General features: G+C 49.8%; 1 protein-coding gene across 5 annotated transcripts in view; it reads right to left on the reverse strand.

The window, feature by feature from the left end:
* Nucleotides 1-16,899, reverse strand: part of CNTFR (ciliary neurotrophic factor receptor) — a 202,704-nt gene that overhangs the window by 134,704 nt on the left and 51,101 nt on the right. For 2 of the 5 annotated variants that reach the window (XM_050329558.1, XM_050329559.1), the window contains one exon: nucleotides 16,585-16,689. The exons of 1 other annotated variant lie outside the window; for it this stretch is intronic. In XM_050329558.1, coding sequence (XP_050185515.1) covers nucleotides 16,585-16,689 — 105 coding nt within the window. Of the gene's footprint in view, nucleotides 1-16,577; nucleotides 16,690-16,899 lie in introns of all 5 variants that reach the window. 2 more of the 5 variants (XM_050329561.1, XM_050329560.1) reach the window with 2 other exon arrangements.

The following is a 16,899-nucleotide window of genomic DNA, read 5'->3' on the forward strand; positions in this document are numbered from 1 at the left end:
GCCAGTTTGCAGGGGAGGAGTGGGGACTGGCAAATTAGCTCCCCCCAGGGCTGCTTCCCCCGGGGAGCTTTCCCAATTTACATTCCCATTGTGTTCTTTAATTAGTACATTCCTATAGCTTTTCTGAGAGTCCCAACACTTCCAGGGCTGTGACAGTACTTTATAAATAATAAATTGGAGGGAGTATTCACTGTACCCTGCTTCACTCCTCCCAGCATCCTGGTCGGTGTTGGCAGCTTTTGCAGGGACCACACACAGCCTAGAGCAGCCCACCACTGCCAGCCCCAAAGGTGGCCTTTTGTGGGGACATCAGTAACTTGTTTTCCATCTTCCCACCTTGCAAGACTTATCTGGAGTCCTGCTTCCTGCACAAGACTCTCGCAGGTGAAACATTTGGACGTTGGGGCATCCCCATAATGTGGTTCCCATGTGGGTAAGAAGGGCTGGGAGGAAAGCTCGAGAGAAGGTCCCAGCAGCCCTTTGGCTGGCCAGGAGCTTGCCCAGAGGCATCGCTGGAACAATCAATCTTTATGATTCAGGCTCTACTTAAAGCCATCCCAAACCCAGCATTTGTGAGCACAGAGGATGCTGCTCCTCCACCCAACAAGACGGGCAATACCCTCCAGTCTAAGATTTCTGGTATCCTAGGGACACATGAGCTACTTCCTCAGGGACAAAAAGGGGGGAATTAATTTATTCTGCAGCACATCAGCCAGCCTGTGCCAGGAACAGGGGCTAGACAGAGCCCAAGTTCCCTTTCCACTCAGGAAAGCCTCCAGTGCCTTCAGCCTCACAAAGGTTTCACCCAGATAATCCTAAAAAAACAAGTGGAATGAAAAGCCCAAGGTAAAGGAAAGACAATTCAGCCAAGCCATGCATCAGAGCTCCAACCCAACATTTTCCCAGGTCTCATTCGGGATGATTTATGAAGGCTGACACCATCGTTAACCTCTGACCATATACCCCCTGCCTGCAGGGCATTTTGCAGCCTGCCTGGGACTGTCCAGAGCAACGTGGGGGGACGTCTGAGTTTTTATCTCCCCTGTTAACGCCATGAGGTGCTCTGAAGGAGACCCACTGGATAATCTTACCTGCAGCCACCCAGTCAGTCCACTCGCCCTCGCTCCTGGGATAAGCCCTGCACACAGCAGTGCCGCTCGCTGCGTGCTTGCACACACGTGCAGCACTGCCTGGCACAGGCAGCAGGCACTAATAACCTGCCATTTGCAACCCCATCTGGTTCTGACATGTCCATTATTCAAAGGCATTTGGCAGAGACACTGGGCAAGTCATATGCAGAGTCCGGGTCAGTTCACAAGCTCATGAATTCCCAAACTATTCGCTGGCCGTGCTGGTAGCCAAGCTGTGAATAGGTTTCTGGTACATTTGAAAGGAGCTAATGTTTTCTAAAAACACCTGCCCTCAGAGGCTGCAAAAGCCCACAGATTTCCATCCCCATTTAAGATGCATATCCAGCTCTCCCTGAGTCTCTAATAAGATGAAAACCTGACTTGTCAGCAACTATACAGCATCCCCTCTGTTTTATCAATCTCATGGGAGATCAAGTGACACCAGAGTCCCTAAGCCAGGAGTGCAAATCTCACCTCTTCTCACCCTTCACTGCCCACCCAGGGCCGGAAACACAGCAGAGCATAAGCAGCTCCTGGTCTGTGAGCATCCCCTATTCCTTTGCCCAGCCCCTCTCATCCCACAAAGGATGCAATTGGCTGACTCTGCTTCAAGCCAAGCCCAAACCCAAGAATGATGCCCTGGGAGCACAGGCAGCAGTAGCCTTGGATGCTCCTGATCCTTCAGCTCCTTCATCAGGATAATACACCAGCTGGAGGCCAAGGGAAGACCCAGAAAAAGCACACTCAGCACCTTTATTTCCAGCCAATTCATGTCATGCTTTGCTCTCCCACAACCCACCAGCGCTTGGCGGTTTGCTGCCTCACATGTGCAAAAACACAGCAAGCTTTTCTCTCCTGCCCCATGGCTGAGGCTCCACTCTCCTCCCAGCCGCCTCACTGGTGCAAATCCCCACTGCAGTTTGCTCAACTGGTGGGCAACCCTTCCCTGCTGCAAACGGCAGCCCACCAGGCTCCCTGAGATGAAGCAGCATCACACAACCGCTTGGAGAAGAAGCGGGAGGCGCAGGCAGGGGAATATGAGACGTGATTTGCTCGGAGACAGCTCTGTGCTTTTGGCAGAACTCGAGGGCATTTGTTTTGAAGCTGTGTTTACATGCCTTTGATCAGACGTGTTTAACTTTTCTGGTGCGTGACAGCAGCAAAACAAGTTTGATACAAGGATAATGAAACACATTGTGCGCCTGTACATGTAAACGGCTATAACAGGGCTACGCACATCAGTAACTCAAACTGGAGGCGGTGGTGGGGGAGGGATGTGTGTGTGCAAAGACAGAGAGATGCATCATGGTGATGCCAACTAGTTAAATATATAAAAAATAAGCACTAACCCGGCAACAACAGCTCAATCTCAGCCGTTGGAGTTGGCCAATTGGAGTCTGAACTGAGCCCAGTGCAGAAGCAAAACTCTGTTCACCATCGCAGGGAGCTTTTCCTTAGCAGATAACAGGACATTGTGGCTCAGGGCTTGCTCACAGCAGCACATCAGGGCACCAGTATGGAGTAGACCGTGCTTTTTCCAACCTCTGAGGTTCATCAGTAACTCTCAAAGTCAAGAGCCATCTTCTAAGAAATGCCAGCACAAGATTGGAGAGCAAAATGGAAAGGCAGCTTCCAGAGATGCTCCTAAAATAGCTGCTCTCCAAAATGCTATGGCACATCTGGCACAATTACCGAGGCTGTATCTACATACATTTAGACCAACTGGATCACTAAACGCCCCGTCATCATTTCAAGACTCACCAGGCAATAAGAACTCCTTCCCAGCACAATATTGAAAGGCAGAGCACTGCCTGTATCCTTACAGCATGGGAGGACAACACTGGAGCCATGAACATTGTCATAAACAGGGAAATGCTTCCCGGTACTGAAATATAAACAGCCACGCCTTGAACTGCTAACACAGCCCCTGCCATGGGGCAAAGCCTCAGCACAGACCAGCAGCTATTCCTACAGAGCAGTTTGGATGCAATAATCCTATTTTGAGACACGGAGGAGTGCAGATGACCCAGCCTCTGCTAAAGAGCAAACCCAAGTATGTTTAATTTACCAGTGCAAAATGTCAGCAGAGAGACTTTATAGTACAGTCCAGTGCTGCCCATGCTTCATGATGAGAGATGGCCACCATCTCTGTGTGTTTAGGGCAGCAAATGAGCAGAGCACGTTGGCACAAGAGGTTTCCTAATGGCATGCCACCTCACTATGCAACCTGTCAAGCCTAGGCAGGCTTAAGCAGTGGATCTTAGTTGGCAATAGCAGGGGAAGTGAATACTCAGCTGTGATAAATATTTAACGTGCTTTTAGTCCTGAAGAAGTGTAGCACTGAGGCCATCATCCTGTAAGTGAAAACCAAGGCTGATTAATGGGGGAAGGTACTCCCATTTATGGGAGGTTAGGATCAATCCCAATTCTCAGCTATTTGTTGAATCTTTAATGTTCTTTTTCGATAGCAGAGTTCCTTGGTGAAGGGCAGCATCCTAATAAGGCTGCTTTAATGGCAGGGATGTTAAGGGGGTATAAATAAAAGACCCCTGTGAAAAATAAACAGTGAAATAAAAAAGGAAGTTTTCATGTGGTCACTGCATTTGGCTGGCTTGGAAAAAGCAGTTTTCAGGTCCCCACTCTTCTCTGGAGAATGGATTTACTTCTTTTGGAGTTTTCTCTGTCATCTCAGAACTGAGCCCAAGGTTACCCCCCAGGCCAAAGACAAGCTGTTGCTCTGGGAAGGAGGGACCATTAGTACCAGCCCAACAGCCTGTGCCTGATATTCCCACATCCTTCACTCTGTGCTGGAAAGGTCTCCACCCACTCCCACACCTCATCCCTCTTCACAGGCTCACAGTTTCAAGATCTCATGCTCTAATTCTTCCCTATCTGAGCAAGGTGGCCCTATACCACCTTCCATCTCGCCAGCCAAAATTAATTCCCTGCCTCTGTACTTATATTAGCATCAACCACTCCCCTCTCATGCTCTCAAACCCTCCCCTTCACTTCTCCTTTTTCCAGGAGGAAAAGCAGACAGCTTGCATTTACAAGGCATTTGCCAGGGATCCCATCTTCCATCAAGGAGAGCATCCCTCATGCTCTCATGGAGTCCCTTTTGGGACTTCCATTGCACCACCTCCCTGCATCCCCCTGCTCCCACATTTGCTTCCCTCAATAAATCCCCTTCTGATTTTCTCACCATCCAGTAGGACCAGTTTCATCTCCTGCAAACAAAACTCTCCCTGCAGATCCCTTCACTTGCTGGCCAACCCTCCCTTGCCAGCAAGCAGCACGGAAGCAAGACCACAGACATAAGCCTAGTAAATGAAGATAAAGAGCCACACAGCCTTGCTCCCCTCCCCATCTGCCCTCACCTTTCCGGTTGCATTACGCCTTATGTTGTTTCTTGTCTGAAACTAAACATCAGCTCCTTCCTGGCTGTGCTCTTACCCTTCCCCGCACCTTGTGCCAGGCATGTTAAGGCCACAGAGGCGTGACAAGGAGGGCATGAAAAGAGGAAGAGGCAGTGAGGAGGAGAGCACATTCACAGCAGCGGTGACCAAAGATGCCAAAGCCAAGTGCAGGTTCCAAAGCATGAGCCACTGATGAGCCACTCTGGCTCCATCAAAGCATCAGCTGGAAGAGATTTGGTTGTCTGACCTGAAAGGGTGCTGGCTTCTCCCCAGGGTGACAACCAGGATGAGAAGAAGATGTCCCACCCAGGCAGCAGCCAAGAACCATTCTGGCCCCCAAAATCCTTCCTCCCCCTTCAAATTGTAAGGGAATCAACCTTCAAAATCCTTTTTCTTCCTCCAGCCTCTGGATCTGATGTGGTGGACCAAAAATACAGTCCCTCCAAAAATGAGACTGACCCAAAAGCAGCCAGCGCGGCTGGACAACCTCCCTCCAGGGATGCAAGTGCTGGCAGAGTGGGGGGGAGTGCTGTACCCTCTCAGAGCTGTACACACATGCTACACACACAAGGGATGTACACATCCCTTACTACTCCCTCCCTGGACTACTCCTCACTGACTATGCAACAGGATCAATCAGCATCTCTTCCTATCCACCACTGTGAACAGGGATTATGAATAAAGATGCTAGGCTAAGTCTCTGCTGCAGATTGTCATTGTCTGCAGTGACAACACAGGTGCCAGGCATCTGTCAGTGCCCTGTGGCAGTCCTCAGGCATGCTTCCCTTTGTTGCCATAAGACTTTTAGAGAGCTGCTATGAGACGTAGTTCTCTGCCCAACCTTAGCAAGCTGTCCCAGGCCCTTCTTGTGCTCCTGGCAAAAAACAGCAAGGAAGCAGAAGTATTCTGTGTCCCTGCAAGATGCCAGAGACTGAAGCTGGGATGCAACCTCCTGGCATTACAGGAAAAATCAGCACCAGAGAACCAGCCACATCCTCAGGTGGAGAGCATTACACCCAGTGCCCCTGTGGGACTCTGCATACCCACTGACAAGCAGTACAGAGAGATCCACCACGTGGCAATGCCAAGCGCAGGAAGGATGCTCTCATCCCAGGGAAGGCACAACCAAGCCCTAGTCTAATGCCAAACTGCCCAGGTGCTCTGGCTTCTCGCCCTAAACCAAGATACCCTTTGGCTGAGCCACGTGCTTGGGAAGATGATGCCTCTGGAAGTGTCAGAGACAGGGCTGCTTTTGTTTACAGGCTGCTGGCAATGGCGCTGTGCACCCCACATCCTCCCCCAGCCAGGAGCGAGCTCCAAGAAAGGAAATTACACAAGCCAGAAGGTTTGATGGAATGAACCCATTGGGCGGCTTGAAGATAGCTATTAATGGAGAGCTTTCTCTAATTGCTTTTGTATAATCTGGGGCTGCTAGGCGGAACTGGGTAATAAATGAAATCCAATTACATTTTCTCTCAGTATTTATTTTATTAAGTAGAATTCATCAGCTGATGAAGGGCCCCTCGAGGTAATGGCTCATGACCTAGTGGAAGGCACTTTTTTTTGTATTATTATTTTTCCCACTCGGGGAAGCAGGTAATTCAATTCCCCAGGAAATACAGACGGCTACCCCTGCCCCGTGGGAAGAACGACAAGTCTCAGGGGAGCAAGGATCCCACAGGGACCCACACTGTCCTCCCAGGCAGGATCCCTGCTCTGATTGCTGGTGTTCCAGTGAGCACAACAGGCAATTGAACCTCATCTCCAGTGTGCCAGCTGAAATGGAGATGGATCCACAGTGTGTAGCATGTGTGGTGTGCTCCAGAGGGCTGCAGCAGGAACCAGTCCCACTGGGGATGCAGCAAGAATCAGTGTTAGTCCACAGCTTCTCCCCAGGAGACTGTAGATATTGGTGCCAGTGCTGTTTCCCTACGATGGGTCTCGCATGCGGGGCTCAGAGTTTGGGCTCAGTCTGGGCTCAGGACTGTGACTGAACAGGCTGTGAACACTGTGAACACCAGCAGCTCGGATCCATCACATCCAGCCCTGCACTCCAGCACATCCACAAGGACCACTGCTGCATCACTCTGCCACACAGCACCTCAGCCACCACTTGCTGGTGGTTTGAAACCCATTTACTGGTGGTACAGACTCAGTTGCTTCCATGAATGCTGCCCAGTGAGGTGACCAAAAGCACTGGTCCCACACGGACATGCTCTGCCAAGCCTCGTGCCACCATTATCAGGGTGGTGCCAGCATGTAAGGCATGCATGGGATTTATGCTGCTGGCACCACTGCAGGGCACTCCAACAACCAGGCAGGGTTTGCTGAAAGCTGTAGCACTGATGGACAACAGATCCCAGGCCCTGGCACAGTGCCATCTTTGTGGTGTGAGAGGCAGCAAAACCCATGTGGGTCAGGAGAGATTGCTCCAAGTGTATCTTTACAAGCTCTAGCTCATTCCTGTGGAGCAGGGATGGCCACTGTAGCACAAGCCCCTTGCTCCTCCTCCCTCCACATCAGAAAGCATCAGTGGGGCTGGGGTTTGCCAGGGTCTGGTGCACCACTGTTGCCCTTTAGCTGGAGCACAAAGCAAGGGCTCCTCCAGCATCAGTGCAGGATACCTCCAGGATCTTGCAGTTGGCTGCTGGGCTTTTCACCATCCCTCTTCCCATCCAGATATTGACTGACGTTCACCCCTCACTCCCAAGCCCAGCGCCGACAGCCACAGCTCGCCCAGCTTTCACTGCCATCTTGTCACACAAACAATTTATCACCCGCCAGTGAGTGCTCATTACAGACTCCAGACTCCAGTGTCCATTAATTAAGAGGAAATACTCAGAGAGGCATATACACATGCACAAATCTGTCTGAGAGGTTTCCTACAGCACCCACCGCGGATGCATCCCACGTGCTGCCACTATAAGCACAGACTCTTGGAGCCACCGCAGAGGTAGCCAACAGCAGCCAGGCTCAAAACCAAGAAAAAGCAACATTACAGGGGAAAAAAACCCAGCTGAGGAGGTGATAGAGTAATATGGTTTTATTCCTGAATTAGTAAGAAACTACTCATCTTAGGGATCAAGAAAAGGATAATGATTCGAGAACAGGGGAACAAGCAAGCCATGTCCCAGCTGCTAAGAGTTTGGAGTGAAGGTGACTGCACAGACACCTCCAAAGGGCTTGCACACTCTTTTGTTGCAGGAACAGATAATGCTTTGCCTAACCTTGCATGTGGAGAAGGCATTCTTAGCTGCTCTGTGTCCCTTCCAAGCCTTCTAAGGGTCCAGTGAGGCAGGATAATCCCAGTCCCCCATTATGGCACCAAGTGCCCAGGGGTGCAAGAGCTTCCCCTCAGCAGCCTTACACATCCCAGACCACAGCTGAGCAGCCCTGAATGAAGGCCTTCCAGTGCCTGAGCCCTCACACTGCTGGGCCAACTAAAACTAAATGAAGTGTAGGTTCACAGATGTTTAAGAAGTGCCGTGTGTCGCTGGTCTTGCTGCAGAACCCAGGCACAGAGGTTGAGGAAAAAAGGGTTTCAGAGGGCAAGGAAAAGGAGTTTCAGAGGAATCATCTAAAACTGGTCTGGCTTTTTGATTTGGGAAGAAAACCTAAAACCAGTTGGAAAGGAGATCTAAACGTCATGTAAAAATCCAGTGCTTCATCTTTTTCACAAGTGGGCATTCACTTTCTTTTGCTGAGGCTATTTGCCAAGCACAACACAGAAACACAAGCTATTTGGGTTGATCCAAAACTATTTTTCACCAAATAAGCCATTCATCTGAAATCTTTTTGCCCAGCTTTCCTGCAGGAGAAGCTATCTGCTCATGGCAGACCACGATTTATGCTTAAATGAGCATTTGTGACTAACAGACAAGCTAGATTCATAGTGAAATGCATCATCAATAAATCAGTCAATCCCTTCTGCCCTCAGCTCAGGGCTGAAGTCTGGAGTAACTACTCAGCACTTTATCAACCTTTACTCCAGCAAAGTCTGGGTAGGAGACCTCAGGATTTAGCCTATTGATTGCTTACTATTGTTTGTGATGCCCTGCATGAGTTAGACATGCTCCCTTCAAGCAAGATTAAATACCTGGCTTATGGCGTTGGGATTCAAGAGAAATTATCCTTTACAAGTACAGGAACAGACAACTCAAATTGCCCTGTACAATGGTCCTTTGTGGTGCAAAGGCACCCTGAACCCACTCCATCTTGCTGCCAGGGAGGGTAGCACATGGAACTGCTGACTCTCCCTAGAGCTGGTGTGGTGAGCCCCATGGCTGTAGCACATTTCTGCAAGTTAAATGCAATTCTGGCTGTGTCTCCAGAGCCTCTGTGGCTCTCAGCATCTCTGAGTAGCTTTTTGTAGCGAGAGTAATAGAGTGACAGCTCCCCAGCAGCTTTGAGCAGCATCTCCAGCTCAAAGGCACCCTTTAATACCTCTGCCAAACTCGAGCCTCTCGGTTTTTACATTCGTTTGAAGTTAAGCTGATCTAACTTGGGTGAGTGGGCGCAGACAGAGCTGCTCAACCAGAGCCCAGGAAAGTTGCAGCAGAGCTGCCACAGGCTCTCAGCAGTGAAATGGATGCTCCTCCACCCAAGGGCCGGTGCTTGTGCGCCACACACCACCATGGACATAGACTGTATTAATACAGATGAACACAAGTGACCATCTTGTTCCACCAAAGGGCAGACCTGGGACACTTGCTTCCCCCGCAACCATAAAGCAAGAAAACCATTTTCATGGCAGAACACCTCTCATTAACTCTCTGAATGCTGCCTGCCCCTCTACCCCCAGCACCTCGCTCCCCCTACCAAGGAGGCAGAAAGGTTTCTGCCAGTAGCCTTCAGCTTCCAGATCCAAGCCTGATGCCCAAAGAAAGCCAGGACTGTCCCTACAGCATATAGGCAGAACACTGAGAGCAAAACCAAGAAAATAAGACTGCAAGCTCCTGGGATTTGCCCAGAGCGGTGCCCTTACTCCAGTGGTGCAATGGTTGGGATGACAACAAGACCTCAGCCAGCCCTAGGTGGGAGTCTGCTGATTCCCATCTCTGGGGATCTGTCTTTTATGTATGGTTCAAGTTGCTTCAGGGTTTTACCCATTGCAGGTGCAGAGATAGGACACTGCCACCTTCCAGGAACTCCAGTCATGGGCTAAACCTTATTAGGGATGAAGGGTGCTTAGAAGGAAGATTAGGTCTCACTTTCTAAAGATGTTTCTCCCTCCTGACACCATACTGAACACAAGGAAAAAACCTTCAGCAACTAAAACCCTGCCATTTCCTCAGAAAAAAAGCATTCTGCAGAAGGACCTGGCAACTGTGGGGGATGGGGAAAGTTAAAAATCCACAGTTTACAGAATCCAAACCTAGACCACCAGCTGCTCTCCCAGCCCCGTGGCATGCCCGTGCATTGGAGATGGCATACGGATTCCCAGGTTTCACCCACACATCCCACTGCAAGGCAAGCTGGTTCTTGATGCTTGTCCCTCCTCCTTTTATTTCTGCCTGGTGCCAACCTCCCCCTCTCCTTTGGGTACTTTTCCTGCTGCCGCTTGTTCCTGTCCTTTACAGCTCTGCCTGCTGTCACTCGCATAACCTTGCCTGTTTGGTAATTTGTGGCAATAAAGTGTCACTGTGGGGGAAAAAATACAGCGTCGCAGCAGCATATAAATCTCTGATCCATAAATTGTGCTGGCCCCCACGTGCATGCCCCTCCTTTTCGATGTAAAGTGCAACAATTTAGGGCAAGAGGAAGAAAAAAGAGCCAGTAATATGTGATCTTACTGAAGGGCAGCACTGAGGTGTCCTTACTGGGGGCTGTAACGAATGCTGAAGGATTGGTGTGTGCTGTAAATTGCCCTGGAGACATGGGGCCTCAGTGGAGGCTTCCTAGAGCTATCCACAGCTTAAAAAAGGAGGAAATAAATAAAGGGGGAAATAATACATTAGACATTGCTAAGGGGTGCAATCAATGCTGCTGTCTCCCTCCTCTTTGAACAGCCTCACTGGTACTGAGCACACATGACCCTGGGAGTACCATGGACATGGAAGGGATCCAGGTGTGTGCACCTGAACCCCTCAGTCCTCTACCCACCTAGATGTGGGATCCTGCCTATCTCTACTGCAGCTGAACACCTCTTCCAGTACATCCCCACCTCCAACCACCTCCTAGGGCATCAGGGAGACTACAAGGAAGTAGGTCTGCACTTTTCCCCTTCCAGCTGGTGCAGCAGGTGACTATTTTACACAAATTTATTCCCACCACCAAGCTGACAATGGTTCCCCAGTGGTTTAGAGGCAGAACTCAGTGGGGCAGATCCTCCCTCAGGCAAATGCACATCCACATTTGTGGCCCTACGATTTCCAGCTTTACTGTGTAGAGCACCAAGCACCCACCACCATGGCCCTCCAGGAGCCATAAGACTCACAGGATCCATGACGCCCTCTGAAATGGTTTTAGAGGGAGTACAGCCCCTTTTACTGATGGTTATTTTTTTTTTTAATTGGAATATACAGCTTGCCTGCATAAGACCCCTCATATACTGAATTATCATCTCAGTCACACTGTAGATCAGCATCCAGCTGCAAAATATCACCTCTGGTACTACTGCTGCCACTCTCCTAAGCTATGGTTCCTGTGCCAGAGCCAGCAGACTGTCCATCTCCCATGGTCCTCAGTACACTGGGGTCTCATCCACTTTCCATCACACAAAACAGCTGGAAGACTTGCATTAAAGCCTTCTCCTGACACTGACATCTTTCTTGACATCTATGGCTCACCTGCACAGCCAAGCAACACTCCTGTGAATATAAACAAGCAGGAGGGAAAGTGCATTCAAGAGACAGATAGCTTGGGGAAGTGTCATCACCCTTTGAAAGCCCATATGTGGTTTTGTAACAAAGGTATTTGCTTCCTGTCTTGCCCACTCGTCAGAGGAATATATGAGCAAGGCTAAGCAGCACCCTGGAGACAGACTAAAACCAAGCGGAGAGCAAAGGATGCTTGGAGCACTCCGCAGGAGCCGTGCGGGCGAACACATTATGGACACCCTGGGGAGGAGAAATCTCCTTTCTCCCAGGCTTGGGAATGGCACACAGCCAGAATCCATCATACAGCCATCCACCTGACCAAGAGGACGTGTTAAAAAAACCCAAGAAGTCACGTGTTGATTGTCAAACCTACCCATGGACAACTCCTTCCCTGCTGGAGCCACAATACACCGAGGCCTGGAAAAAATCACTTACGGTGAAATCTCCAGCTCATTGCTGTGAGTTGGTGCTGGGCTTGGACATAGGAACACCCACCCTGTGCCAGTGTGGGCCCTGGCAGACAGCAAGCCCCACATGAGCCAGCTGTGGGCCCAGGCAGCAAAGGAATCAACTGCACGCTGGGCTGCGGGAGCAGAGGCACAGCCAGCAGGTCATGCAATGCTTGGACCACATCAAGACACTGCTCTTAAGTTTTGGGAGGCCTAAGAAAAGACACATGTTGATTAACTAGAGGAAATTCAACCAGGGCCACTGAAATATTATCAGAAGCTGTTGAGAAGACTTAGCCAAGCTCTTCAAAGCAACACACAGCAAGAGGATGAGTGACAGTGCACATAGCTGAAACAAAAGGTTCCCACTGGATGCTAAGAGAAACTTTTCCGTGCTTTTCCTAGGGTCAGAACTGAGGGAAAGACAACATAGCACCTTTAACAACAACACTCAAAGCTAAGCAGAATGAACCCTTTATCATTCTCCCAAATTCATGGCTAGTGTGACAGAGCAACATATGGAAGGGAATAAAGAGCAACTCTATCACATGAGCACGAGCACTCCTTCACACCAGGAACCAAATCTGGAGTTGCTAACCCATTTCAGCCTATTCTTTCCATCATACCCCCAAAAATCATATACTCACAGAACGTGTGTGTACATACACTGCAGGACCTGAGCTAACTTGGCCTGAGGAACCACTCCAAACATGCAGTTTGCACAGCTGATCCCAATTCCAATACTACTGATAGCCTCTGATAAAGAAGGTAAATACATGACATACAATATGTCAGTGGCCACATGTTGCTGCTTGTGAGGTTTAGAGTGAAGAGCAGTTAAAATGTCTTTGCTAGGAGGGTGGCACAGCCGAGAGCCAGGTATCCCAGGAGATGGAAGATCTCCATGCTCAGGCTGGGAACCCTCAGCTCAACAACCACACTGCTCTGATGTAACATCTGTGGCCATTCTGCTCTGGAGCTTTGAGGTCTCTGTCAGTCTGTAAAAATGCAAGAACAAGATGAGTGATTGTTGGTCAGACCTTATCTTGGTCACAGACTCCACAACTACCTACAAGACCTCTCAGCTACTTCATTCTTACTGTCTAAAATCAGGTCCCTACTTGGAGGAAGGACAAAGGCCACCTCGAAGCAGTAACGCTCTGGGCTGTGCCTGGAGGGGACACACCTCAGCCACCAGATACAACATACTTCTTCAACCCAAACACTGCTAAGTACTCAAAAACTGCATAATCAAGTGACAGCAGAGGAGCTTTGGCAAGACATCTGTCCATCTATAAATAGAGCTGTGTGTCCTTATCGCAGGGCTTTGATGCGTTTGGGGAGAATATTTTTTCCCCTTCGCCACCGAGTCCCAGGCAGCACAGATAATGGGCTTGAATCGATCCAGCTCAAGTATTACTAAACTTCCTACCACCGTGGCAGCATGCCAGCCTCAAATAGGACAAGAGAACATGTGTCTGCTCAGAGCCAACCACAAGGAGCAGGCAGAAAATTGCTTTAGACTTTAAAAAAAAAAAAAAAAAAAAAAGGTGCTTTTTGCAGATTCGTTGATCAATCTACAATGTATTTTAGAGGTTTAAGAAAGTCAATAGAAACAAGATATATCATTGCTGCACAAGAAGCTGAGAAGTTGTATTTCTATTTATGCAGCTACTGGCACTCCAACCACCGGCTCAGTGTCCTGCTGCGGTCCCACATCACTGCTTCTCCTGCAGCAAAGTCATGGGAAGGAGCTCCCTCCGCTGCCACAGTTGGTTTTGCCAGGACAACTTAACAGTGGGGCTGGCTGGGGTCTGAAATACCTTAAATGTGTCACTACTGCAGCTTGTGCCTTGCTTGCAGCAGGAGGACAGCAGGAGGACATGGAGACACAGGCAGTGGCTGGGCTGACCTCCCACAAACTGCAGTTTGTCTCCTCAGTCTCCATCCACATGGGTTCAGCGCACAAGTGAACTCAAGTCTCTTGGGATGCTCCAGGCAGTGTTGAGACAATCCCTTGGGATTTGTTGCTCAGCTTGGTGCTGCTGGAAAACCACACAGGTCAGTGGCCTGGCCTCTGCAAACTCATCCCCAGGGATGTGACAAGTAGGTCCCCTGCTGCAGACACGTCTGCCATATACTCACCATACCTCTTGCACCATCATGGCATGACTTGGAGAAGCCTTGCACAGAACCCTTTGCAGCCCTCTGGCCCCCAACAGCTCCACCACAGAGCACTACAAAGCATGTTCAGGATTTTTCTTTCCCTTTTTTAGTATAGTGAGTCACATAACATGCCTTATCAAACCAGACCTAAATCATGTCTGCCTCTCCCGAGATCCTGTGTAATACGTCAGCCATTAAACATGCAATTAGCTGCATTTACAAATCCGTAAGAGGCTCTCACCGGCCATCCACTGCTCACAGGCAGGACTGTTCATATCCCTCCAGTGGAGCCTCTCCTAATGAGCCACCAGAACAGGATCCCACTGGAACTGTCCACGTCCCTTTCCCAGCCTCCATAAGGCACAAAAAAGCCATTTCCTGGCCTCCACGCTCTGCCTCAGAGGGTGAAGAATAATGTGGGCATCAGGATTGGAAAGAGTTTGTTGTACACTCTTTGTCAACAGGCAAAATCCTCATGTTGTGGGATGCCCAGCTCCACACATCCTTCTGCCCCAAAGCCCATCCAGGCATGGGAAAACAGGTCAGGCTGCAACAGGGAAGCAGAAAACAGCTTTCTACCCTTCCTACAAGGCTAAAACATGTGCAACATGTGTTTGACATGTCTGTCAAACAACCCACCTGAACCCCATCAATGGTCCCTTTGGGAGCAAACCTAGAGGAGGAAGCCAGTGATGCAGAGTAGGGACAGGCAGCTGGGGCACCAAGGCTGGCAGGCTTACCTCCCTTCTGATGCTTCTCCAACCCCCTTTCCCATCTCTCTGCCAGGCTCAAGCTACTCCAACGGTATATCTTCTGAGCTGGGCTTTTACTCCTCCTCTGCCACGCACAAGCAGGCATCAGGGGACATATCATTCAGCAAATCCGAGGAAGAAACAAGCAGCATTAACCGTTAGCATGTGTGTTTGGAGACCCCTCAAACTCTTTTTTCCCTTGCTCCCATCTGCTTTGCTCTGGGCCACCAAATCCAATTCAGCAGCGCTCAGAGCTTGTACCAAAGCTGCAACGCATTTGTCAGATCCCTGACTAGACCTATGGCTAATTTTACAACGCTAATTTATCTCACCATATTACATCGCTTTCCTTTCATCCCCCCCCCCGCCTTCCCCCCAATCCCATTACCGCCAGTGTACCTTGTAGCCAGCATGTAACAGTAATTGGTATTATTAGAGACGTACCCTACTCGAGCTGCTCTATTTGCAGAGCTGCAAGGAGTCCCGTGGGTGGGCTGATCCACACCAAGGATGGGGAGGGAGAGAGGGAGTCCTTATTCTACACCACTCCATGGATGCCACCAACAGGCAAAGTCAAGGGCAGTGTTGTGCTGCTGCAGAGCATCTCTGCGTGCCCAGACCCCAGCCCATTTCCCACTGTGGCTCCATCAGGTGTAGTCCACCCCTGGGTGTGGACCTTTTAACTCCAGAGGCCACATTCAGCCTTGCGCAAGTGAGCATTTCTGTCCTCGCTTTTGGCTCAGAGGATAAAGGACTCTGCCAATCCAAGGTTAAAGGGGCAGCAAAACACCCCTGGAAAGCATGATGCAGGGGTAGAGGGCAGGGGACAAGCACAGGGAAAGTTCAGGAGACTTCATGCTATTTTGGCCAACAGTTTCTCCTCTTTGGTGTAAGCTATTGCTTTCCAAGACCAATGTAACTAAAGTCATGCAGTTTTAGCTAAGTGAGAGACTGCGCTAGTCAAACGGTGACAATTCCTACTTAAGATGTCCTTGCCTGGCGTTTAGAGACTTGTTAAATATTAATTCATCATTTTCATTTCTCAAGCAGAGCATCAGCAAAGCACTGGCTTCCCCAGCATGGCTCTGCAGGGTCTGTGTCCCCAGGTGGGGAAGCCCCATTCACAGGCCCCTTCCCTGCTCCACCAGGGTCCCTGTGGCCTGGAGAAAATGAACCCCAACCCCCTCCTCAAACAGCACTGTGTTACCACAGCCCCATACAGAGCACATACACAATGGGTCTCAGAGGTGAGGCAATCTCTTGATCATGGCTGGTGGTGGTGTTGGTTCCTAAGGGGATGCAGCCCTTTTCAAGCATAGCCCATGGAATTCCATCACATTTGTGATGCTGCAGCCTCCCAGGGCAGGAAAGCATAAAGAATATCAAGCAGACCTGAGAGCTCCAAGTTGTGCTTGTCTGCAAGAGGTGGCACCTCACCTCCCATCACAAAGCAAGGCTGGGTGACACTTACCTGCTCCAGGGTGGTTCAGCCACAACAGGACCTCTGCTACGCTGGTTAGACCATATATCTCTGAGCTGCCCAAAGGGCTTCCAAGTGAGAGAGTTCTTTATGAGGATACTGTCCATGTGCAGTCCATGACATGCATTTTCCAAGCTCTTCATGCAAACCTGGCCCTCCACATTCTAAATAATCACTCTCAGCATCTGTCCTCTTTGTACAAAAGCCAAAAGGCTGCTCACATACCAGAACCAGGAGCAGCCTTTCATCACACTTTAATAAATGCCATCCTCACCAGAAGACCTGTATCCTAAACACCTACCATAGCCAGGTGGTCCAGAGCACACCAATCAAGTACAAATTGGGTGAGCAAGGTTTTTAACCCACCTCTTACCTCTCCACCAGTCCAGAGTCCTTGGGGCGTCCCCAATTTCTCATAAACGTCCAGAGGATTCTTCTGACTGCTTGACCAACCCTCGCTGCTCAGATCTGGGATTTTCTTCAACAAAACAGAAGAGACAACCTGTCAGGTTACCAGGTGGAGCTCTGCCACTGCTTTGGGTTTAGGAAACAACCAAAGGAGGGGGGCATCTGTTTCCCAGTCCTGACAGCTGGGGGTAACTGGTGCAAACATGAAGCTGGTTTAGACTAAGAGCCCTCCCACATGAGCGTCACAGTCCAGCCTCAAAGCACGCATTTGCTTAATTAT

This window comes from Myiozetetes cayanensis, unplaced genomic scaffold (genome assembly GCF_022539395.1).
Source record: "Myiozetetes cayanensis isolate MyiCay16 unplaced genomic scaffold, myiCay2020 scf4, whole genome shotgun sequence".
NCBI lineage: Eukaryota > Metazoa > Chordata > Aves > Passeriformes > Tyrannidae > Myiozetetes > Myiozetetes cayanensis.